Source organism: Phyllostomus hastatus, unplaced genomic scaffold (assembly GCF_019186645.2).
Source record: "Phyllostomus hastatus isolate PE091 unplaced genomic scaffold, TTU_PhHast_1.1 phas_contig_152, whole genome shotgun sequence".
Taxonomy (NCBI): domain Eukaryota; kingdom Metazoa; phylum Chordata; class Mammalia; order Chiroptera; family Phyllostomidae; genus Phyllostomus; species Phyllostomus hastatus.
Genome location: NW_025333622.1, coordinates 13,764,157 through 13,790,532, shown reverse-complemented (window position 1 = coordinate 13,790,532; position 26,376 = coordinate 13,764,157). Strand labels below are relative to the sequence as shown.

Below are 26,376 nucleotides of genomic sequence, written 5' to 3'. Positions count from 1 at the left end.
ATATAAGAATCCCGGGAACTAACTTCAAAAGACACCACCTCTGACTTTTAGTCATCCCACCTTTAAGAGACTTGCTGACCTTCAACCATAAAATCAGGATGATGGAAAACCAGAATGATGAAAACCAGGATGGCACATACCAGACCATCACTTGGCCAACTTCAAGGTCCTTATCAGAATGATCTGTGCTGGTCTGCATGTAGAGAGCTTTTCAACCCCTCCTCTTGATCTCTTTGCTTTGCTTTCCCTCTCCCCCCTTATAAAAAACACTGCCTGCACTGAGATTTTGAGAATGGCTTTGAGACAAGAGTCCTCCATCTTCTCAAGATACCAGAACTAGAATAAATCACTTTCTTTTTCACCAGCACCTGTCTCACCAGTTTGGTTTTTGATGCAGCAGGCAGCCAGACCTGCATTTGGTCACACTTCTACAGCCAGCCTTTCAGGAAGAGCTGTCTGCTTTCAGGGACTTCCTTTCATCTTGATTTCCTGCTAACTTGCTGGAATTTAGTTCTTCCCCTACAGCTCTAATAGAACTCTCACCAGGGAGGTCCCCAAGGATCTGGTTGCCCACTCCAGTGTAATTTCTCAGTTCCTAATTGACTTTTCAGTAGTACTGATTGGCCAAACCCTCCTTCTGGTAGTACCCTCCTCCCTTGACTTCCAGGGGAGTGGTCTGCCTGTTCTTCTTACTACTGCCTTGTTTTCATGGCAATAGGAGAAAACTGGCCACCATGCTAGGAGGAGCCCAAACAAGTTCACACAGAGGTCCATGTGGGAATGAGCAAACAACCACCACCAATCCACCATCCTGAAAATGAATCTTCTAGCCTTGGTCAGGTCTCTCCAACTGATGTCATGTGGGCAGAAAAGAGCCGTCCCTAACAACCAGATTTCTAAGCTAAACAAATACTTATTGATGTGTAAGTTCCAGGGTGGTTAGAAGACATTAAATTTGGGGTGGTTTGTTATGCATCTCATAGTGGGTTATTGTTGTTGGCCCCTCTGACCCTCCAACTATACTATAAGCTACTTCAGGGAGAGATAACTCTGTATCAGACACCAATTTAATTAATAAAGTACTTCCATATACATTAGCCCTGTGAGGTAGGAACAAATGTTGCCATTCCTTTCTCTCCCCTTTAAAAACATTTTATTGTTACTCTGTTACTGTTGTCCCAATTTTTCCCCCTTTACCCTCCTCTGCACAGCCCACTCCCCACTTCCACAGTCATTCCCCACTCTGTTGCCCATGTCCATGGGTCATCCATGAATGTTCCTTGACTATTCCCTTCCCCTTCTTCCCACCCTCATTCCCCTCTTCCCTCTCCTCTGGTCACTGTCAGACTGTTCCTTGTTTCCATGCCTCTGGTTCTATTTTGCTCATTAGTTTATTTTGTTCATCAGATTCCTCTTGTGGGTGAAATCGTATGCTTTTGCTTTCACTGACTGGCTTACAAGGCTGAGAGAAAAGAAGTGACACAAATTAAACTGCAAACAGTGGACCCCATCCCCTTTTCCCATTTCCTTAAGAAGGCATGAAAACACCCTTTCCCCAACAGAAAGGTTCATCTCTTCTCCTTGCTCAGTGCCTCCCCACAGAACTCAGAAAACAATGAATACTCCATAACTGCTTGCCTGTCCATTTATTTACTGAACCTTTACTGCCTGCCAGGACTTGACATACAGTAATTATAAAACAATAGACTGAAGAGGTAGATATCATCATCACCATTTTATAGATGAGTGAAGAAATTTAGTAACAAGGTCAAAGTCACACTGCTACGAAGAGGCTGAGGTGGGACTTGAATCCAGTCCTGATCATGGGCCCCCACACTACTCTGCTGCCACAGAAGAGGCTGTGCTGTACAGTGGGTCAAACAGGAAGTCTGGGTTCAAATTCTAGAGACATTTAGTGGTGTGGTTTGTGGCCAGTCAATTGAGCTCTCTGAGCCTATTCCCTGATCTGTGAAGTCCTCTACCTCACTGGGTTGCTTTGAGTGTCCTAAGAAGTAACCAGCATGAAAGCTCTGTGGATGATGCAGAGTGCAGATAGCATGGGATTGCAGGTTGTTACTGCAATGTCTCATCTCATGGACACCATATGCTCTTCTGAAAGCATGATTTAACTCCAGGGAGGCAGCAGGCATAGGGGAATGACTTTGGCTTAGAATCAGGCTGATTTGAATACACATAGCAGCTTTGCCATTTACAGTTCTGTAACTTTGGGAAAGTCTTAAACTACTCTGAGCACTTCACTTGTCTGTCAAATAGGCATAATAATGGTAGAACCTCATTCGATAGTTAAGAATTAAATGAGAAAATATACCTCAGGAATTCAGCCCACAATTGTGTATACTGAATGACAGTCTATTCTTGAATTAGTTGCTGTATTTCCCAAATGACATGCTCCATGCCTTGTGTGTCTCTCTATCCTCATGAACATGTACAGGCTTACGACCGATTATCTGTTCAAGATTTGCTAAACTGAGGGCAGCATCTGCCTAGTCAGCTGCGTTTCTTTTTTTTCCCCCCACATTTTTTTATTGTTGTTCAAGTACAGTTGTCTCCATTGCCCCGCACCATGCCACTCCATCCCACCCCTCCCCACCTCCAACCCTTGAACCTACCCCCTTTGGCTTTGTCCATATGTCCTTTATACATGTTCCTAAAAACCCTCCCCCTTTTCCCCCCATTATCCCTCCCCTTTCCCCTCTGGTTACTGGTAGTTTGTTCTTAATTTCAATGTCTCTGGTTATATTTTATTTGCTTGTTTGTTTTGTTGATTAGATTCCACTTATAGGTGAGATCATATGGTATTTGTCTTTTACCACCTGGCTTATTTCACTTAGCATACTGCTCTCCAGTTCCATCCATGCTGTCTCAAAGGATAGGAGTTCCTTCTTTCTTTCTTTCTTCACATGTATAATACAGTGTTACCAACTATGGTCATTGGGTTTTCTATTAAGTTCTCAGACTTTTCATTTAATAGCTGAAAATATGTACCCTTTTACTGAACTCTCCCTATTCTGCCACCCCTCAGACCCTGGCAACCAATTTTCTCTTTGTTTCTAAGTTTGACTTTTTAAAAAAATTCCACATGTAAGTGATGCCATGTACTATTTGTCCTTCTCTGACTTATTTAACTTAGTATAATGTCTTCCAGGTCCATCCATGATGGCACAAATGGCAGGATTTCTTTCTTTCTTGTGGTTACATACTATCCCATTGTGTATGTGTATGTGTATCTCAATTTTTCTTTATCCATTCATTCACTGATGGACACTTAACTAGTTTCCGTGTCTTGGCTATTATGAATAATGCTTCAATAAACATGTGAGTGCAGTTATCTCTTCCAGGTCCTGTTTCCTGTTCTTATATGTAGCCAGGAGTGGTATTGCTGGATCATATAGTATTTCTATTTTTAATTTTTTGAGGAATCTCCATACTGTTTCTCACAGTGGCTGCACCAATTTACAGTCCTACAAACACTTGTTATATCTTGTCTTTGTGATGATAGCCATTCTAACAGGTGTGAGGTGATACCTCACTCTATTTTTGCATTTTCCTATGATTAGCAATGTTAAGCATCTTTTTGTGTGCCTGTTGGCCAATTGTATGTCTTCTTTATAAAAACATCTATTCAGATTCTTTGCCCATTTTTATTTATTTTTTGCATTTTAAAATATATTTTATTGATTATGCTATTACAGTTGTCTCACTATTTTCTCCCCTTTATTCCCCTCTGCCCTGCACCCCCCTCCCACCAACATTCCCCCACCTTAGTTCATGTCCATGGGTCATACATATAAATTCTTTGGCTTCTCCATTTCCCATACTATTCTTAACCTCACCCCTGTCTATTTTGTACCTATGATTTATGCTCTTATTCCCTCTACCTTTTCCCCCCATTCTCCCCAACTCCACCTCCCTACTGATAACCCTCCATGTGATCTCCATTTCTGGGATTCTGTTCCTGTTCTAGTTGTTTGCTTTGTTTGTTTGTTTGTGTTTCATGTTCAGTTGTCAATAGTTGTGAGTTTGTTTTCATTTTATTGCTCTTATTTTTTATCATCTCCTTTTTTTTATGTAAGTCCCTTTAATATTTCATAAAATAAGGGCTTGGTGATGATGAACTCCTTTAACTTGACCTTATCTGGGAAGCACTTGATCTGCCCTTCCATTCTAAATGATAGCTTTGCTGGATAGAGTCATCTTGGATGTAAGTCCTTGCCTTTCATGACTTTGAATACTTCTTTCCAGCCCCTTCTTGCCTGCAAGGCTTCTTTTGAGAAATCAGCTGATAAGTCTTATGGGATCTCCTTTGTAGGTAGGTAACTATCTCCTTTTCTCTTCCTGCTTTTAAGATTCTCTTCTCCTTCATCTTGGGTAATGTAATTGTGATGTACCTTGGTGTGTGCTTCCTTGGGTCCAACTTCTTTGGGACTCTCTGAGCTTCCTGGACTTACAGGAATTATATTTCCTTTGCCACATTGGGGAAGTTCTCCTGCACTATTTTTTCAAATAAGTTTTCCATTTCTTGTACTTTCTCCTTCCTTCTGGTACCCCTATGATTCAGATGTTAGAACATTTAAAGTTGTCCTGGAGGTCCTAAGCCTTTCCTTATTGTTCTGAATTCTTGTTTCTTCATTCTGTTCTGGTTGAATGTTTATTTCTTCCTTCTGGTCCAAATTGTTGATTTGAGTTTTGGTTTCCTTCCCTTCACTGTTGGTTCCCTGTACATTTTCCTTTATTTCACTTTTCATAGCCTTCACTTTTCCCTCTATTTTGCGACCATATTGAAGCAATTCTGTGAGCATCCTGGTTACCAGTGTTTTGAACTCTACATCTGACAGGTTGGATATCTCTTCATGGCTTAATTGCATTTTTGGAGCTTTGGCCTGTTCTTTCATTTGGGCCCTATTTCTTTGTCTCCACACACATGTTACATAGTAAGGGGTGGAGCCTTAGTTATTCTTCAGAGTGGGGCAACTCACATCATTGCATTGTGGCACTGTATGTGGGTGAGGGGTCAGAGAGGCAACAATGTCACTTGCTAGGCTCTCAAATGGCTTTCAGTCATTTCCCCCACTACCCACAAGCAAATTGGGCCCTTCTAGTGCTGATTCCCAGGTGGGTGGGTTTGTGTATGTTCTAGGACCCTGTGAGTCTCTCCAAGGAACTCACCTGTGAGGCTGGGAGTTTATCCTGCTGCCACAACCCCCATAGGTTTTTGAAGTCAGAGGTTTTTGAGGCTTTATTTCCCCTCACTGGAACCCTGGGTTGTGTGGTCTATCCTGCTCCCCAGTTGTTCCTCCAGGTTTATCTGCAAGCAAATATGGGACCACACAGTCCATCAGCCACTGCCTCGCATGGTCTGCCAGCCACCACCTTGCCATAGGTCCTCTCCACCTGGCTGCCCATCTCCACCCCTCCTACCAGTTTGGATGAATGTTTCTTCTTTAACTCCTTGGTTGTCAGACTTCCACATAGTTTGATTTTCTGGCAGTTCTGGTTATTTCTTGTTTTTAAATTTATTGTTGACCTTCTTTTGTTTGTGTCAGGAGGCAAAGTATATATACCTACACCTCCATCTTGGCCGGAAGTTCCACCTTTGCCCACTTTTAAATCAGATTATTTGTTTCTTGATAATGAGTTGTCTAAGTTCTTCATATATTTTGGATATTAACTCCTTATTAGATATATGATTTTCAAATATCTTCTCCCATTTCATCAGTTGCCTTTTCATTTTGTCAATGGTTTCCTTTGCTGCACAGGAGCTTTTTAGTTTGATGGAGTCCCACTTATTAATTTTTGCCTTTCTTGCCGAGTGTATTCCTTATCACATTTATCACAGTGGTGGACACACAGTGCAGCTGTCTCTTTTGTTACAGCACTTCACAGTTTATACAAAATTTTCTCACACATCTTTTAATCTTTGTACCACCTTGTGAGTTACACCTAGGTATTCCCTTTGCAGATGAGGAATAGGGATGTGACCTGGTTTTCTTGTGGTCACACAGCTGGTAAGGGGTGGAACCGGTATTGCATTCAGGTCGTCTGGTCCTAGGAGTGCTCCACCATGGAGCAGCGAGGGAGGAACATATATTCAAAGGAGGAATTTCATCAGGGCTCTTTCTCAAACCAGAGGAAGTAGCATGGTTCTGCAGCAAGCCATCAGGTTATAGGCTTGGCCACTGGAGTGGCTAGGAATCTTAGACAGATTACCTCACCTTCCTCAGTCTCAGTTTCCTCAGCTGTAAATGGGAAGTCATAAAAGAAATAACCTCATAGGATTTTTGTGAAGGTCAAACAAGATAATCTATATCATACTTAGCACGTGGTAGGGCAACATAGAGAATCTGTACCATGCACTGGTATGGGGTACAGGAAATCTAGTGTTCTGAGCCCAGTTTTGCCACCTTCTAGTTAATAATAGCTTGGCCTGCTTGAGCCTCACTTTCCTTACCTGTAAAATAGGGCACTAATAGCATTTACCTCCAAGTGTGATCACAATGGTTAAGTGAGTGAATATATCCAAAGTGTTAAGAACTGTGCCAGACTCAGTTAGTATGCTCCTGATGCTCCTAGACCCAGAGTTCATCACCGTCAGTTGTGGGGATAGCACAGCTTCTATCTATAGCCAAATTTTATGATTAGGAAATAGACTAAAGTGGATGGAAGCCTCAGCTCGAGACCCCAGTCTGCCCCAATCTTCAAATCTCCAAATTGTGCCCACCCTTCAGAGCCCAGCACCAAAGACATTTTCCCTCCAAAGTCTTCCCTAGCTCATGCTTGTGCCTCCCCACCCCCTCCACTGCCCCTGCCCAGGCTGGGAACACTCACATCTGGACTCCCACAACAGCTTCCCTAGCAGGCTCCAATGTCAATTTTTTCCATACAGTATTGCCGATATCTATTACATGTTGCATCCCCCTACACTAGAGTCAGCTTTCCAGGACAGAGCCATGACTGTGACCAATTCATATCTACACCCAGTACTGGATGTAGCCCAGCTCATAGAGACTCAATGCATGAATAAGTCCCTATTACTGAAGATGCTACAAAGAAATAGGAATTAAACATGCATGTACATGAAATGGGAGCATGCATGAAAAAAGCCCAAGCATATACCATAGAGACATCATCACCACATGTGCAAGACAATGTGCAAGCCCTTTCCATATATTCCCTCATTTCACAGATGAGGAGACTCAGAGAGATTAAGACACTTGCTTAATATCACACAGCTTTGGCCTCAACCTGGCAGTCTTGGGGAAGCTTAACTCAGCCCAGAAAACTCAGTCCATAACTTGAGTGTGCCAGGAGGCCCCAAGATTCTCCTCTTCTACGCTCACCACCCCAGCTCAGCCCTAGAACTGACAGGCTTCTTCTCAGGCCCCATGCTGCACACTGCCCTCTCTCCTTCCTGCCCAGTAGAGTAGTACTGCCAGAAACCCCAGAGTCGTTCAGCTGCCTACCTCAAAGCCAATTTGAAGTCCAACACCTTTGTAGGGAGCCAGGAGGGCACCCAGCGCCAGGCAGGGTGGCTCAGTGTGAATGACAAAGCTGGGAGGTTGGCTGCACCTTGCCAGCTTCCCTCATAAGAGAGAATAAAGATACCTGGCAGACAGGTATGTGGCTGCCGAGCAAAGCCAGCTTGAGAGGATACATCAAGGCCATCTGGCCCATGCCAGCCTCAGAGGCCACTTTGCACTGCAGCCCACTCCATGACTCCAGAGCAACCTGCCCACATGACACTAACTTACCCACTCTTAATCTACTGTGGGCATGCATTGTTTTTTTAGGAATAGTGAAGCTAAGTCCCAATCAATAATAATGACCACAGTTGTGCAGTAGTTCTGACTTACCGAAAATGGTAGTAGTAATAATATTATATGTTATAATTATAATAATTAATGTTAATATTAATATCACTTGACTGATGAGGAGACTAAGGCCAAACAAGGTTTGGTGACCTTAGAACCCACAGCTGAGACGCCCTCAATGTTCCAATGCTGTGCGCTACCCAGCACCCACTCCCACTATACCACTGACCCTCACAGCAGGCACCTGCAGGGGAGGAGACCACTGGGCCATGAGTGGAAGAGCCTTGATCTTGCCCTCCATAGCACAGGCAGACTCTTGGGGACTTAGACAAAAACATAAAACCTCATCCTGCCAATCTCCAATCCCACAGTTTCAATGGACCCCCTAGCTAGCTGCTCATGTGTTCCCATCCAACTACATGCCTACAGAAACTCCTGTTGCTACTAATAAACCAGCTACATGCTAACATGTAACATGCTTTCATATACCTGCTTGGGTGTGCAAAGATTCATACGTATAAACACACACATGCCTCTTGGTGCACACACACCTTAACACACACACCTTACTTCATGAACACATCCAGGGTTCTCATAAAAATGCACATCTGTCCTGAATATACAGTGGTCCCTTGGTGTCTGCAGGGGGATTGGCCCCAGGATCCCCCACCAATACCAAGATCTACAGATGCTCATCTCATATATAGGTAGTGTCAGCATATAACCTGCACACAGCCTCTGGTATACTTTAAAACATCTCTGAATTACTTATAATTCCTAATACATCATAAGTGCTATGTAAATAGTTGTTATGCTGTATTGTTTAGGGATAATGGCAAGAATAAAAAGTCTGTTCACGTTCAGTACAGACAAAACCATGCAGGGCTTACTACATAATACATGTCAGCAACAACATAAATTTTTTCTTGCAAATATTTTTGATCCACCGTTAGTTGAATCCACGGATGCAGAGCCTTCAAGTACTGAGGGCCAACTGCAGTCCCAGTCTTACACTCAATATACACTCCCCAAACCTATGCACACACGATTCTGCACACACCTGTACATGAATGCATACACACTCTTAGATGTTCAGATACACATATACGTATTTCCACACACAGCCCTGCATGTGCAGGCATGTGTACACACATTCACACATGCAGGACTGAGACAAGGATGTTCTATCTCCTATGGGAGCCCTCCGGAGCTTGTGGGTCATGGAAGGATGTCATGTCCCATAAGCACCTGTAATTCATCCACCTTCTGGCTACACGTGGATGGCGTTCTTCCAATCCTGTAGTCCAGCCTTGCATGCCATGACAGAGATGAGTGGGCCAAGGGCCAAGTTCAGAGCTGCAGCAACGTGAACAACCATTACATGGGTATGCTGCCCCCAGCCTTTTTGTCCCTAAATACTGAGCCATGTTCTGGATCAGGCCTTGCCTGGAGCAGGCACTTCCCACACCACAGGGCACCCCCCACAACTAGAGTGGGGATAGCTATCTCAGGGCTTAAGAGGCTAAGCTTGCATATGAATCTTGAAGATGCCACTTTAGCTGTGCAATCTTGGGTTGGTCACCTTAACCTGTCTGAGTCCCAGTTAGCCTATCTGTGAAACAGGGATAATACCTTTCTATTAGGGTTGTGTGGATTAAATGAGATAATAAATGTACATAAATGCCCAGCACATAGCAGAAATTAGTACATGGATATTAAAAGATTGAATAAATAAGTGAATATCCAATGATTGTGAATTGCACTCCAGGGCTCTCTGTGCAGAACTGCTGTCCCTCTTTCACCCTTTGAATCTGTTTTCTGTAGTTATGGGTCACGTCACTCCCCTGCTCACAGTCCCCACACCCATCTTAAAGAACAACCATCCCTCACCAGCCCTCATCCCATTTATTTACTCCTCATTGTAGCAAAACTCATCAGTTTTCTATACTCACATTCTACAATTCCTCTCATTCTGTCGTCTTTTAAACTTATTAGGGAAATTTCAAACATATTTTTTGCCAGTTTTCTAGCACCAACAATTTTTTTGCAAAATTTTTTAAAGACTTTATTTATTTATTTGTTTATTTATTTATTCATTTTAGACAGAGGGGAAGGGAGGGAGAAAGAGGGAGAGAAACATCAATGTGTGGTTGCCTCTCACACAACCCCTACTGGGGATCTAGCTTCACCTGAAACCCAGGAATGTGCCCTGACTGGGAACCAAACTCACAACCCTTCGGTTTTCAGGCCAGCACTCAATCCACTGAGCCACACCAGCCAGGGCTGGTCCCAACATTTTTGCTGCAGTACTTCAAAGCAGGGGTCCCCAACCTCCCTCTTTCTGGTCAGAGGACACCACTTGCATCATTACCTAAGCTCCACCTCCTGTCTCACCACCTCTACCCCACCCTGGTCCATGGAAAAACTGTCTTCCATGAAACCTGTCCCTGCTGCCAAAAAGGTTGGGGACTGCTGCTTTAAAGCATGCCTCAGAAATAATATCATTTCACCCAGAATGTATCTCTAACAGGTAAGAACTTTAAAAAGATGTAACAGTATCATTATTACACCTAACTAAATTAACAACAATTCTCTAATATCAGCTAATGTCATCTGTGTTCAAATTTCCCTGGTTGACTTAAAAATGTCTTTTTACAGTTGCTTCATCTGAATCAGGACCTAATCAAGGTCCACACGTTACATTTGGTTGGCTTGTCTCTTAAGTCTCTTTTCCCTTCTCTCTTAAACCCACACTAGCCAAGCCTCCACTCCAACGACTACACTTTTCTGAGTCACCAACTCCCTTGGCGTTGCTAAGGCCTGTGGACAGTTCTCATTCCTCACCCTGCTCAAGGGGTGGATTTTATGTCCCTGCCTTCCTGGCTGAAACACCTCTTTGCTAGAACACAGAGTGGTCTTCCAGCTTCCCCCTTCCCTCTCAGCTTCTGTTCCCACCTCTTGACACTGAAGTGCTCCAAGGCTCCATCTCTGCTCCTCTTCAGTCTTCTTTACTCACTCCTAGGAGGTGTCATCCAGTCTCAAGACTTTAAAAGCCATCCCAAATTTGTATTTCCAGTCTCTTCCAAAAGCCTACTGATTGTGTCCACTTGAATATCTTATAGGCATCTCCACCTTAACGTGTCTAAATCTCCAGCCCTCGTCTTTCTGCCCACAGACTTCGCCAACTTGTTCTCCTGACAACTTTGACCCAAACTCTCTGACTCACCCTCTACTTGTCTTTCTCTCACACCCCACATTAACCTCTCAGGAAGCACTGTTGCTTCCATCTCTTACTGGGACTTTGCAATAGTCTCCTATCTGACCTCCCCACTTCTGGCTTTCTTCTACCTTCAGTCTTTCTCAACCCAGACTCAACCAAGTCGCTTAAGCTCCCTGCAAGTATTCTCTGTTCAAAACTATCCAACTGTTACTGGATTTTCTTAAGGAAAAGCCAAACTCTTCACAACCAACTCCAAGGCCCCACCAGTATTTCTCAACAAGAAGCCCTGTTATTTGGGGCAGGTAAACTCTTCTTTGTGGTGCTGTCCTGTGCACTTTTGGACTGTCTGACAGCCCTTGTTCCCTTGATGCCAACAGGGAAACACTTTCCCCTCACATGACAGGTGTGGTTTCACTGTAGCATCTTTCCTACAAGCATTTTCACTGCAAACATTTTCACCCCATAATTAATTGGCATTAAGGCAGTTTTGCTGTAAAAAAAAAAGATAAAATCATAACAAATAAAAGAGGGACATTAAAATGAGTTACAAAATGAAAATACTTTATTGTGAAATACAGAATTTTGAATACATTTAAAATGTGTGGATTCATGGTAATATAAAACTGATTTTATATTGTGTATTGTACTTAAGCACTTGTCTTCATTCTATGGGAAGTGTGGGTTCAACTCGGTGCCTTCTCTCTCCTCCTAGTATAGTTTCAAAATAAGAAACCAATTAGCTCTTGGTGTAAAAATCCTCCTGTGGAAGAAAGGCTATTTTAAAACACTGTTATGTGACTATTTTTTCCACCACTTCCTCAATGGAGAAATGAAACCAGCCTCACCAACCCCCAGTCCCTCCCAACAAAAAACAAAAAAACTGTCAACCAGTTATTTTATCCTTTTTTACAGCAAAATTGCCATACACCCAATTAGTTATGAGGTGAAAATGTTTGCAGCAAAAATGCTTATAGCAAAGAAATCTGTGGCAAAGATGCTGTCATGAAAGTACCTAGAACCTCCCCCTTAACCCTGCCAGCCATGTGACAACTAAAATGTCCCCACACATTCCCAGCTGAGAACCTCTTACAAGACTTGCTGCATCCTGGCCCTCTCCTGCCCTCCCTGCAGCCCATGGATGCCTCTGAGTTGGCCTCAGACTACTCCCCCTGCACTCCCTCTGCTGTCTTACTGGGCCAGACAGGGAGGCTCCCGTGTTGGGCCTTTGTGCTGGCGGTTGCCGCTTGCAGAGAACACCCTTCTCCAGGTCTTTGCATAGGTGTTATCTTCTCCATGAGGCCTGCCCAGGGCACCCTGTTTGAAATGACAAATCCCTTTAGTCCCAGGCCTCCTTCTCTATTTTTCTCCGGAGCACTTATCCCATCAGATGTACTTACTATATGTGTTCATTATTATTCTTATTTATTTTTTGTCTGTAAGCTTCATGAAGGGATTTGGGGGTTTGGGGTTCACTGTTGTACCCAGTGCCTGGAACAGTAATAGGTACACAGTAGACAAGCAATAAACATTTGTTACTTGAAAGAAAAGATGCAGATGCCATGAATATAAACTTGTGTAGAGAAGAAAACAAGCCTTTAAGTCACAGGAATAAAGAATTAATTTCATTCTTAGAAAGGACTGGAGTATGCTCATTCTGGGGTGGTAAGTAGGGGGAGAGGCTGTGAGAACCTCGATTAACTCCTCATATCAGTTCAGGAAGACTTCCTGAAAGAGATGGGGTTTCAGCTCCTCTGGAAACAGATTATAACACCCTGGCAGCTCTCCCAACCCTGGGGAACAAAAGTGAGCCAAGGTAGAAGAGTGCTGAAAAATTATCAGGATAGGAAGAATACTCCATAAATCTCATTTCTAATGTAATTTACCAATATCTGTAGGAGACTAAAGCAGTAAGTCAGCAGCTGCAGGGCCAAGTGCAAATGGAACCCCTCAACAATGCCTGCCCATTCCCATCCCTGCACCTTCAGAAAAGGCCCCCCCAACTGATCACACAGAGGCAGGATACCCAAATTTTGCCTTCCGAACTCTCAACAGGCAAGAAGAAAGAACCCAGATGCACAGCCATTCAATGAAATACTTTGCAGCTATTAAAAACAATGAGGCAGTTTTTCTTATACCTAAGATGAAAGGGTCACCAAGACAAATTATTAGGGGGGAAAAGCAAGGTGTAAAACAGTGTATAATATACTACTGTTTGTGTAAAAGGACACATATGCACACACACACACATGTGTGCACACACACGAACATACACAGAATTCCCTGAAAGGATACATGACATATTGCTAACAGTAGCTGCTGGTGGGTGGCAGTGGGAGTGAGTGGGTTGAAAACAGGTGGGGAGACACTTTTCATTGTAAGCTCTTGCATCTTTAAAATATTTTACTATATCAATACATTACCTACTTGAAAAGAGTGAATTACATTTTTCAAAGAATACAACAAGATTGACAAATTAAAAACCAATAGGCCCATATGAACAGTCCAGGGGTTTTGGTATTAAAACACAAGCCACCTGCATAACAACAGGTGGCCTGAAGTCGGCAGACAGTCCTCAGAGTAGAAGGAGCCCAGGGGCTTCAGCTGACCTGTCCCTTCTGTGGCCCAGGGCTGAGCAAGCCAGTGGGTTCCTAGGTGCCATCCAGAGCCCGGCTGGGTCAGAACTTGCATGGTTGAAGCAGGAGGTTAAGGGGAGGTCTAGCTATACCCCCTGGACTGAAGGGCTCCCTCCAGGCTCAGGTTGTTAGAGAGCAGTGAGGAGATTAGGCACAGCAACCCCACAGAGCCCCTTGCAGCAGGAAGAGGTAGGCTTAGGTGTGCTCCCCTGAAAGAAAAGGAGGCTGGGGCTCTGGAGATAGAGGACAGGAAGGCCAGAGGAAGGAGGTGTGACTTCAAATGTTCGAGGGGCTGCCAAAGGGAAAAGAGGAGCCCTGTTTGGAGCCCTCTGGAAGACACAAAATGGTGAGGAAGTATGCCCTATCTTCAAAAGCACTTTCTGGCCCAATTCTTGCCAGAAAGGTCCCAAAATAATAGCAACAACTCTGAGTCCTCACTATGTGCTAGTCACTTGGCTTACTTAGTGATTTATTATCTTAACTTTCACAGCAATCCTACCAGGTTAGTGTTATCCCTGCTTTACAGAGAAGAAAACCAAAGCTGTCACTGCTCAAGATCACACAGTAAGGATTCCAACCGAGTGCCACACTCTGTGTGCGTGTGTTGCTGAAATGAAACACTCAAAAGTGCTTTTCATGCTCAATAACGCAGCTTCGTGGGCTGAGGACTGGACTGGTCAGAGGCAAACAGAGGGAGAGGAGAGCTTGTCATGCTTATGGATGGAATGAGGATAGGATCTGTTAGCTGAAATACTTCATCATAGGTTGGCCCAGAATTCTAAGATTATGTGCTCTATTAAATTCAAATATAAATATGGGGAGGCTAAGATAGATCTGGACTTCTCTCGCCAAGGTGTCTTGGGAACAAGGAAGGTGGATGCTGAGTAGAAGCTGGCCCTCAGTGACATCCACCTAATTCCTGACCCTCTCAACTGCCCTCACCGCCCGCCTTCTTCTTCAAAGGGAATCCACGCACAGCAGCCGGGGCTGAGACCTACGGAGGCCGGAGAAAAGAGCACACATCAGCTCTGAGGGCCGGCACCCCTGGGGAAGCAGCCTGGGCAGAGGGTGAGCGGGTCGTGGTCTGGAGCCCGGGATGCCGTCAGGCTCCCGGGCTACGGCGGCAGCCAACTGCAGGGTCCGGCGGTGACGCAGCAAGGAAGCCCCCTTCCTTCCCCTCGTTCCTAGGCAAGGTCCGGAAGCCTCGGCGTCTCTGGGGACGCTCCCAGACGCCGTGGGCGGGCGGGCGTCGAGCGCTCCAGGCTGAGCCGGCGAGGGTGCAGTGGCAGGGAAAGACCAAAGGAAACAGCCACACTCCGGAGACGGACCCGGTGATGGAGGCGGGGAACACGGGGGAGTACCGGGTCCCGGAAACCGAGAGGGGGCGCCGCGGCACGCCAGCGCCTGAGCGCCCAGGTGTGGCGCGTGGCAGGAACGGCGCCCGGGCTGCGCTTCCTGAGCGTGTGACTCAGCACTGCCTCACTCGGTGGGGGCGTGGGGGCGCGCACGCGCGTGGTGCGGCTAGGGTGCTTGGCTTCCCCGAGCTGGGGGGCCCGCCCCGCGGTGATGCACAGAGGGGTGCGTGGGCCCGGAGATTCCATTCTGCCCGTCAGCAACTCTCCGGCCCGCCCACACAACCTCAAGCACGACTGCGGGTTTCCTCCCCAACGAGAAGCCCCCCCGGAACGCAGCCGGAGGAGGACGGGCTTTCCCCAGGCTTTCGGAGCTAGTTTCGGAGCAGCGGGCAGGAAAGGAGACACCAGGTGGGGAGTGGGCTGGATCCTGAGCCCTGCCTTCCAGCTGCTTCTGGATTTTCAGCATTAATGGCTGGAAGGAGCCCAGAGGAAATTCCTGGGGTATTTAGAGCTGGAGGCCCCTGCGGAATTTACGTCATCCTTCCCGGACCTGCAGGGCCGACCTACGTGGGGCCCACTGGTGTTTTCTTTTCTTGGAAGGTAGAGTGAATCCAGTCACAGTCGGTCCCTCATCCTGAACTCCCTTCCTAAGGCTCTTATCATTTGGAAGTCACTTTTTACATTTGGCTAGGTCCTTCCTAGCAACCTCTTAACTCTGTGAGCTGACGGGGGAGAGGGGCACAAAATCATTGTTCCCTGTGGGCCTATGGAAGGGGAGTGGTTTGCTCCAAGCTTACACTTGGGGGTCTGTGAGGGTGGGCACAGAACACAGGAGTCCTGACTTCTTGGTGGAGACCAGCTGCTTGGAACTGAAGTATCCCCATTGTCTGTCTGTGGAATTACCTTTGGCCTTTCCTGATGGGCTTTTATGAGTTAAGTAGCTCCAAGGATGTCAAAGATGCAAATGAGCCAGTTTGGAAGCATTTGGGGCATGTTTATGAAAACCAGGTTGTGCACAGGAACCACTGAAACTAGACACAGCAAAGAGACCCCCAACTGCTTTGTGGAGTTTTTGTTGCTGCTTTAAAACAATCATTGTGCTGAGTTGATGTGTGGAATGAAAATTGTGGTCAATACAAATCATTTGTCAAGAAATTATGGAATTACCTTGCCTCTCTGCCTGGGATGTAGGGTGCATTTCTCATTGGAAGCAGGGAGATAGCTGTCTTGACTGGAAGTATCCAGAGCCATGAGAGGCCATGTGGCACAAGGCTGTGGCCACAGCTAGGCCAAGCCAGGTGCAGGGAAACACCACACTGCACTTTTTCCTGTATCTGGTACATCTCCCTGCTGCCTGGTACCTGAGCGTCCAAACATAATATCTCAGTAGAGAGGCCCAGATGGCCTACCCCTGTACCCACCCACCCTGCAGGTGGCCTTTTCCCAGGAGCTCAGAGCCTCCAGGGACCTGATCTCCTTCTTGCTTGAAACAGAGTGAAGGATAGAAAACCTAGAGGCAAACAGTATAAATTCACCCCATTTTGCAGAGGGGAAGAGCCAGGAGGAACTGGCCAGAGAAAAATGGAGATGAAATAAAGCCATGCAGAGTAAGAAGGAACCCTGAGTCCTGACAGTGTGACAAACCAGTTTGTTGTGCAGAGGCAGGAAGAAGGCCTATGCTGAGCTTCACTGTGAAAGCCATGCATCTTCTGTATGGCATGGGTGACATCCAGCTCCCCCAGACCAAGTCAGCAACACACTCACCCATGTGCAGCCCCACACACACATCCAAACCAGACACACATCCACTCACCCTCCCATCAGTGTCCAACATTTTCCTGGACAGAGCTGACACTGCCTGATTGAGAAACAGGAAGAAAAGTCCTAATGCCTGGGTGTTGGCTTCTGTTGCATCTCCAGGCCAGGTAGTGACCCCAGAATCCAGCTCTCTCTCCTCTGTCCCTTTCTACCTGGAAACATGGTCATAATTTAGGCTTCCTTTCCTTCCCATTCTCATAGACCCATTTCAACCTGCTGACAGGGCTGTGTGTGTGTGTGTGTGAGTGAGATGAAGCACTCAAAAGTACTTTTTCATGCTTAATAACGGAGCCTCACAGGCTGAAGACTGGGCTGGTCAGAGACAAACACAGAGGGAGACGGGGGCTCGTCATGCTTATGGATGGAATTAAGGTAGGGTCTGTTAGCTGGGAGGAGCACCCATGTCCCCCTCACTCCCAAACTAGCCTTAACAGCTGAGCCTCAGTTCCAACTTTTCACACGTGCTCAGCTGCAGAAACTGCTATTGGGCCTAAGCACACCCTACTTGCCCAGTGGGGCCTCCCTCCAGCTGAGATCTGACACCATACCCTCTTCTCTCTCCACTCAAGCCTCTGTGAACTTGCCTGGGCCCCACGTACTGATAGTTTATTCACTCAAGAAGTTTTTATCAAATACCTCCTAGATGTTGACTTAGCCGCTCATCCCCCATTCTCTTCAGTCCCATGCAACACCAACCTTACTGCCTGCTAGGCCTTCCTGCCCATGCCTTCTTTTTCTGTAGCAAACTCCCTAGACTTGTGTGAAATTTTGCAATCCAAAAAATTATTTTAAGATCCTAGAAAGACTCAAAAGAACTTACCAAGTACCAGAATACTCCTTAAATTCCTGCCTTATGACTCTTATACATGAAGCTCATTGGGAATTATCTACGGCCCAGATAATTACTTTTCCAAGACAAGCCAATGAGAGAGTACCCCAGGGCCTCCCCTTCACTTGCCAGTCCAGGCAAGGCAGTTCTAATTCCCTGCAAGATATAGCAGAGATAAAGATCATTTAGGTTCTGGACAGTTGCCTTCATGAGCCCTTCACCTCCTTCTGAGCCTCTTGTCCTGGTCCTAAATCAGCCAGTGTCACCATGGCAACCTCCTCCCTTATCAAATCTGCTCTCAGACCTGGTTCAAATAAACTCTTTCATGCTGAAGTGTAAAAGGCTAATATACCTAAGTGTGTTGTTTTTCTCCTGTCCTGGGAAAATTTACATTTTAACAAGGGTATAACCTTGAAGTACTCAAAGGAATCCCTCCCTAATATCTGGCATAAGTGAGGTATTCTGGAAGGCAGAGAGATCTCCCTGAGTCCCCTAAACCCCCGTAACTAGCTGTAAGTTTGGCCTTGTGCACCCATAAAGCAGTCCTGGCCGGTTCTGTTGGTACATCACTGTGTATTATCAAGAGCACTGGATGAAGAGTTCTGCCACTAACTAGTTTGGAAGCACCAGTCATTTCAGTTTCGGGCCATAGTTTTCTCATTTTCTAAATGAGAAGTTCAGACAAAATGACCTTTTATAGGACCTTTCCAGCTCTGACAGTCACCTGACTCCCCAAAGGAAAGGGGGACCCTATTCCATTTCCTAAAGCCCCCCTAGCCCCTGCAGCTGTAGTCTAGAGGGAGGGAATGGCCTGGTGCCAGCACAGAAAGTGGGCAGAGACTTGGACAGGCCTGCATGCCCTCTTTCCACAGTAGCCTGCCCACTGGCCAAAGACAAGAGGTACCACTCAGTGCATACACCACTCCTGCAGAGTTATATAACCCTCCCAGATGGGATATTCCAAACAGAGAGCAAGAGCAAAACAGCCCCAACAGATACCCACAGTGGTCTTTGCCTACCATGGCCTCATAGCCACAACCATCCTGAGAGACAATTTTAGAAGCCCACCATCTTTTCTCTTCCATTTGTTTTGTTTTCCTTAGAAAGTATTTCATCTGAGAAAGTCCGTATGTGAAGAAACTCTTTTACGTGCTGTGCTCGACCAGATAAAGCAGAGTCCTCACCTAACCTCCACTTCCACCAACCACCACCAAAAACCCACAACACATCAGGCCTCTCCTTTTCTTGGTTCCTAGCTGTAAGCACTTTCCAGCTTTCTGACCTGAGAGTCCTGCAAAGAGCAGGTCTACCTTTTCATAACCAGGATGGAAAAATTTGGAGAAGTGGATTTAGCTTTCATTCATTTCAAGAGGGAGGCATTTTCCTGATTCAGGCTCCATTCCTCCCACCCTCCTTTTTTGTCCTTGATAAGTTCATATACTAGATGAGACTGTAGTTTCCCCATTCAGAAATTGGGGAGATTATTCTTACCACCGAGGGACATTGGGTGATAATTCAGATCCTTTTGATGTCCTTAAGAAAAGTACAAATAATCTCAAAATGCAACAGTTGAAATTCAAGCTGGGCTAAAGGAAACGTTTCCCGGCTCTCAAGGTGTAAGCCTTCATTACACGTCACCAATGGGTGGTGGGTTGGCCTGCCTGGCTGCATTTCAGTGTAAGCTCCACATTCATGGTCTGGAATAGCTTGTGTGCACATCGTCCAGAAGCAGAAAAGCACATGAGGAAAGGGCAGATGTAGAGAGCTGACCTGGAAGGAGGGAGGGAGTCCTGAACCTGGATTCCAGTCTGTCATTATGGCCTGACTGTGGGTGAGCCCTGGGTGCTGACTTCCCTATCTGTAGAAATACTACCATATATTGAGCACTTACTGTGTTCCCAGAGCAGTACTAAGCAAATCATACTATTTACATTTTAAACTTTACAACAGTCCTTCAAAGTACATATTATTTACTTTATAAATTAAAAAAACAGAGACTCAAAGGAGGTAAATAATGAATGTAAGGTCTCATGTTTGTGGTAGGAGAGCAGGATTTGTTCTCAGCTATGCCTGACTCCAAAGCTTATGTTCTTAACCACCTAGATCTTGAAAATTCTGTGATTCTATTTTTCTTAAGGTCCTTTCAACCTGGAAAATCTAATTCTCCTTCACTCTACTCCTGATCTTTTTCTGTTTGTTAATTCCCTCATTGCATGAAATGGAAATGATTACCCTCTTGCTCCATTGAAACAAGAAACCCTTTGCAGCCTGTGAGGGAATCTATGGAGGAGGAAGGAACTGCAGTGGCCCAAGCTTCAGAAACCCTGCCTTATGGTCTTGTATTTGGGGGTCTGCTAGATACAGTGAGAGTCCCAAGAACCTCTTACTAAGAAATACCTAACTAAGTGCTGATACCCTGTGTCCAGGATCACTGAAAGTATGTTCGGGATCCCAGTGAAAAAATGTTTAAGCTCCTCAACAAAGCCAGTCTGTCTAAAAATCTTTACACGGAATTTGAATTCAGGATCTGAGTCTCTCTCCAGACAATGGTGGAGCTATTTGTCCCAGCTTCCCCCACCCCCGCCACTTCCTTTTTCATATCACCCTCCCTTTCATTGGCTCTCTACTCAGACTTGACTCCATCTGCCTTTTTTCATGAGTAACCTTTGAAACTCCGGCTGCACAGATATTTGCAGAATCAGCGGGACCAACTGCTGCTCTTCTTGCTTGGTTTTAAGCCACCTGGAAAATGTTCCAGAATGCCTTGGCCAGGTAGTTCATTTGGTTAGAGTGTCAACCTAATACACTGAGGTTTCGGGTCCAATCCCCCCATTCAGGACACATACAAGAAGCAACCAATGAATGCATCAATAAGTAGAACAATAATAATTAATGTTTCTCTCTTTCCCTCTCTATCCCCCCTCTTCTCTCTCTCTCTGAAATCAATAAAGAAACAAACAAAATGTTCCCGGGTGCCTTTGTGAAGGCCTATAGTATTGACTGTGTGGGCCTAGGAAGGGCTCAGGAGTAAGGAAGGAAAGAGCAAGGGTGGAGCTCAAGGCAAAGGGGGTTAGTGAGGAGGAGAAAGGCCATCAGTATTTCCCAGGATCAGGAGTGATTTGTTTCTCTAAAATTGTGTTCTTTTTGGATGAATGGGAGGGAAGAGCAGTAGTCTAGGTCCTAAGAAAGGAGTTGGACAGCAAATCTTTACAAGTGCCCACTTTATGTCAGCTTCCAGGAGAGGGAGGGAATGAACGCTCACTTCCTCCTCTCAGTGAGCCTTCATTCTGGCCTCATTTTTCAGCTTACCAGTTAGAGTCCTCTCCTTGCTGTGGATAGAGGAAGAGAGGAGGATAGGCAGGTAAATGAACATTGACTATAACATTGTTTCCTCAGTAACCAGGCCTTCTAGGCATGAGATAGGCATGGACCCTGAGTACTGGAGCTCTCCTTATCCTGTTGATAGGGTATAGCCTAGTAGGAGGGGATTAGGGTAGTGGGGGATTGTACCACAGAGGATGGGATGATATGCAGATGCAGTACAGATATCTCCTTCCTGCATTGAATCTTTTTGGCTCTATTCTCTATTCAGCTACCCTTGACTCTTACTGTTCCTGACATAAATCCTTGACTCCAACCAAGAAAACCTTCTCTGGGGTCTGGATGTGATTTGTATGTTCACCCCTTTCACCATGCTGTTCTGATAGAGGGTAGCTCTAGGCAGCTGCAATCTACTTATACTTGTTTAGATGTTTCCAGATATGTGTCCCCTGAGTGTTCAACCAGGACTGTTTGTTTATTTTCTCTTTCCACAGCTCAGAGTGCAGGGTTTTGAATGGACTGGATAGCTGATGCAATAGAGTTGACTGACTGACAGACCATCATACTCTTTTAATAACTCCCAGGATAGACCAGTCACAAGCTACACCTTCAAGCAGAGACAGCCAGTCCAACCAGCACCCTAAATAACAGGGTAAAAAGCACATCCAGTGATTTTCTAAACATCCTCCAGACTCCAGTCAGTATGAGGCCACAGAGTTCAAATGATGACCCAAGGTTTATTTTACACTGAGAGGATGCGAGTAAAGAGGAGGAAATTTCCCTATGTAGCTGAGTAAAAGCAAAGTATAGAAAGAAGAAAAATGGGAGAGAGAGAGTGTGTGAGGGGAGGGAAGAAAGGGGAAAGAGAGAGGGAATAAAAAAGAAAAGGGGGAATAGAGAGGAAGAAGTGTATAGAAGGAAGACAAAGGAGGAAGGAAGAGAAAAGAGGACAGAAACTATTGAGACTTTTAGACTTCATGGCCACTGGGAGGTGGGGAGTTTGGGGTGGGAGGTAAATTTGAATTATAATGCAATTTTAATTGCATTATAAAAGGCATGAGATAGGCATGGACCCTAAAATTCATGAAGGATCTTACCCAGCCTCCAATAATCCTCTACCCATGTGCTTGGAGACATGGACAAGCTCTGGGATCCAGAAGCTCTAAAAGCATAGCTGGGTGGCTAGGCAAACCCGTGCTCAAACAGAGAAGCTATGGTCACACTGAAGCCATAGCTTCCTTCAGGTAGGGCCATGTGCTTCTGAAGCAAGGAGAAGACTTTGCCAGGTCAGGGTGAGGCTCTGGCTCCAGCCAGGAAGGGATAATCAATTCTGTAGATGTGGTGAGCCTTGATTGAAAAAATAAAGAGGAAGCTATGATTGCTGCTTTCATTAAGAGGCAAAAGCAGTGGGGGCTGGAGCTTAGCAAGAGCCAAGATGCATGCAGAAAAAGAATTTTAACCCCTTGAGCCTCTTTTTCCATGATGTCTCTGCATTCACCCATTCCCTAGTTTTTTCCCCTTTGCCTGAACTGCAAGGCCACCACCCTTCTATCTCCTTCAGCTGAAAGAGGTAGAGGGGCCAAGCTGCATATTAATGCAGATGTGGTGACAATTAAACAGTCCATTATTTCCCAGTCCCAGGTTTCCCCAGGGCTCCTGCTTCTCCTGGATTTGGGCAGGAAGAGTAATTCTGGGGATAAGAGACAAACTGTGATAAGATAAGGCATCTAATGTAGTGCCTATCTCCTGGTAACCCTCACCCAGCCCTGAGCAACCTCACCAGGGCCATATTCTCAATATAATGAGGCCAAAGAAGGGAAAGTAAGAACTGAGAAAAGATTTCAGAAAAATTATAATCCAAAACTCCCCTCTGCCATCTCTTCCTTCTACTTCAGCATCACCAGTAAAGAACTGATTCAGCAGGGAATTCCCCAGGAGAAACGCCAGGGAGAGAGCTGCTGGTTCTGTTCTTCTCCTCATCTCACCCTATCCATAGAGATCTCTCCCTGCCTGCTGGCTGCACCTAGCCCTGCACCATTGAAAAGTATGAGCAGAGGAGGATGGACATACAAAATGAGAGTCATGGATAGAGAGAAGGTTGGGGCCAAACATGTAGTAAGCAAAGATGATTCTTTCCTGAGGTGCTGTGGGGGAGGGGTTGGGGGTGAAGTTAGGCAAACCAGTGGGGAGAAATGAGTGTCCCAAAGACATTCAGTAAGCAAACATGCCCATGATTTCACATCTAAGAGGAGAGAGAGTCACAGGGAGGAGACGCATACATGTCCATGCCCAAGCTCTTTAAGTCTCTGAGTGATCAGATTTGGAGAGCAGGAGAAAAAGCTGGAGGATCTGGGGGAATGAAGGAGCTACCAGTGGTATTAACCTTTTAATGCCTGGAACAACTTCCTAAGTGAGAATTTCCAACAATTTCCACTCTCCTCCACCATTCTAATTATTTCTTATTTTTGTTTTTCTTTTTGGAGAAGTCGAAGGAAGATAAGGGAGGAGAAAAAAATGACATACCTTCTTTGGTTTTGCCATGTGAGGCTGGATGGAATCCAGGTGATTACTAAATCTCTGAATTCCCAGCAAGAGAGTTTGGGCTCTCTAAGCCACTTTGGGGCCCACAGCAAAGTTATTATCTAAGAAAAATTATCTTTTCTCAACCCCTCTTCCCACATAGGGAAGCAAAAAAAAAAAGTGGAAGAGGAGACAATGAAGGCATGAGGAGAGGAATCAGATGAAGAACCATCATTATTGGGAAGCTGTGGCTGCCACAGGGAAATGGAATAGAACAGTTTTTTCACTCTATTTGGGAAAAAGCCATATAGCATCTTGGGTTTTTTGATGAGCTATAGGCATGAGGGAAAACTGACTCTTGCTTTTTATGCTAGATAAGGAAAGGAAATTGTGGAACTGAAGGAAGGACAAATGGACCATGGAGGGAGCTGGGGAAGAAAACTGCACCTTCTTGGGGTTTGAATCAAATGCTTTAGGTTTGCCAAGTCAGATCATCCTAGGTATTTCCCATTAGATCTCATCTTGTGGTTCTGGTCAAGTCAACCCTGTGAGCTAACATGTCCTGACCCAACTTTTCTAACTCTACAGTAGGTGTGAAGAGAAAAATGCGTTCTTAAGAAATATATCAAATCTTCACAAGTATCCTCAGACCTAAAGCACACCAAGGCTGGATGAAAATGAGATTCTTACCTCCCTCCTCCCCCCAACCAACTCCTTTACCATGATCACTGTCAGGTTTAGGTGCAGACCAGGTGCTGATCCACCCCCCACCCCCACCGTTGTTCTTCCATGCATTTTTCTATCACCTGTCTAATTAGAGAGAGGCAGCTGACATGATCACAGCTTTCTCAATACAGAGGAGAGAATATTCTAGTCCCCTTTCACTTCTTCCCATATTCATAGTTCATGCCATTGGGTATGAAGAAAGAGCCCAAGGTCCTGGAGTCCCTCATGGGAGGTTAATGAGCATATTTCTCTCTGGGCTCACTGTGAGATTTCAGTCATCACCAGCAAATGAAAGGGAAACAAGATTTGCAGTCACTAGCTATAACAGAGAGATTTAAACAGGAATTGCATTCAGATACCAACTCCATTTGCCAACTGTCTCTCTCATCATTGTTCCTGTTCCATGATTGCCAACCACCCTGCACAGAAATCCTCCTTGAGTCAGAGGAAGAGCTATAATCACACTGAGTCCTCACACTATAACTCAGTCCTCCATTGGCTTGGCTGGTTGTTACCTTGCACCCCTTTGGCTCTGTAGAGATTAGTAAGAAAGACACCCACTCAGGTCAGAGCAGAGTAACCTTCCCCAAATGAGCCACTCTTGGCTTCAACTCCCACTGCATCAATTAAAAAGCCAGCTTGTTCCTCTGGGAAATGCTTTCTCTCACCCTTCATCTTCTTCTATCTCCAGCCACCCCACCCCCAACTTTTCACATCATTCCTGCTTTTCAACCTTATCCTCTGCCTCCTGAATTCCCTCAGATCTCAACACTACTCTTCTGGGACTCCAGCCCTTTTAAAATTCTTAACATGCCTGTTTGCTAAACCTCTGTATTTTTCATCTCTTACTCTCCATTCAAATAATTTACTACCCAAACTCTCTTCCAAGATTTTCCTAACTTAAATACATTATACAGCTGTTCTCTTTCCTTCAGCTTAGTCTTCACCCCAACTTCCTCTCAGTCTTGTTCCTGTTAAAACCGGCTAGTTTCCAACACCCTCAATAACTTGAACCCAATTTCTTTCCTCCATTGCCCCCAGTGATGGTCTGGACATTCTCTTTTGTTCCAACAACCTCCCCAAACCCTCTCAAACACTGATATCATTACCTCCTTTCGCCCAAATCTCCTTGACACACTTCTACCTCCAAACATCTTCTCACCCCTTCACTTCACGTTGCCCCAGTCCTTCAGACTCTTGGGTACACCCAGTTTCCCCCCTGTCTCCTCATACTCATTTGCTTTCCTTTCTCCTACCACAACATTCCGCATCCCCTCTTCCCCACTCACTCAGTTCTCCTGCTCAGGACGCCCTTGCTGAGGGCAGCAGGGGATTTGTGCTGAAGGAGGGTTCCAGCAGCAGCGCAACAACTCGGGGAACGCTCCTTCTCCTTGTTGGCGACGGCCCCTGGCGCCACCGGGTGCTGGTGGGGCGACTGGGGTGCGGGCGCCCTAGTGCTAGGGCCCGGTGGGGGCTGCACCAGGAACTGTCCGTGGTGCTGAAGCGGCGGCTGCTCCGGCGCTGTCTGTGGCGGGGAGGACAGGAGCTGTCCGTGGTTCTGGAGCTGTTCCTGGGCCACGGCGGCAGCCGGGATAGCCGGCAGCCGGGATGGCGACGGGGGGACGAGCCCAGGAGGAGGCTGGGCTTGCAGCAGCTGCTGATGCTCCCACAGGCTGCGGTTTTCGGCGCTTAGCTCGTCCAGCCGCCGCTCCAGCTCGTCGATACGCTGACGCTGGGTGTGGATGAGGCTCTGCTGGTTCTGCACGATGGCCGTGAGCTCTTTGAGGTAGAGCACGGCACGCACCGGATTCTCCAACAGGCTCTCCATGCCTCCCGCGGCTGCCCTGCCTGCGCCCTGCCCGCGCCTCGGCGGGCGGCAGGGAGCGCGAGGGCGCGCTGGAGCGGAGCAGCCCCAGCGATGCGCCCGCTTCCCTCTCCTCGGGCGCAACCTCCCTCCCCGTGGCCGGTGCAGCGTCACCGCCACACATCCACACACGCACCGAGGGGCGGGCCCGCGGCACCAGACCCACCCACCCTCCCACCTCAGGGCTTCGTGAGGAGTCTTGGCTTCCTGCAGGGCTGACAGGAGGGAGGGGAGGGAGGCGAGTGAGAGAGTGAATAGGGC

At 46.1% G+C, this 26,376-nt stretch overlaps 1 protein-coding gene across 4 annotated transcripts in view; it reads right to left on the bottom strand.

Annotated features, from left to right (window-relative positions):
* IQSEC3 (IQ motif and Sec7 domain ArfGEF 3) overlaps positions 1–26,117 on the bottom strand; it is a 112,983-nt gene extending 86,866 nt beyond the window's left edge. For all 4 annotated transcript variants that reach the window (XR_006784766.1, XM_045830615.1, XM_045830616.1 and 1 more), the window contains exon 1: positions 25,541–26,117. Coding sequence is in view for 3 of the 4 variants with exons in the window: in XM_045830615.1 (XP_045686571.1) it covers positions 25,541–26,079 (539 nt within the window). In the remaining variant the exon portion in view is untranslated. The remainder of the gene's footprint in view (positions 1–25,540) is intronic.
* Positions 26,118–26,376: the final 259 nt, after the last annotated feature.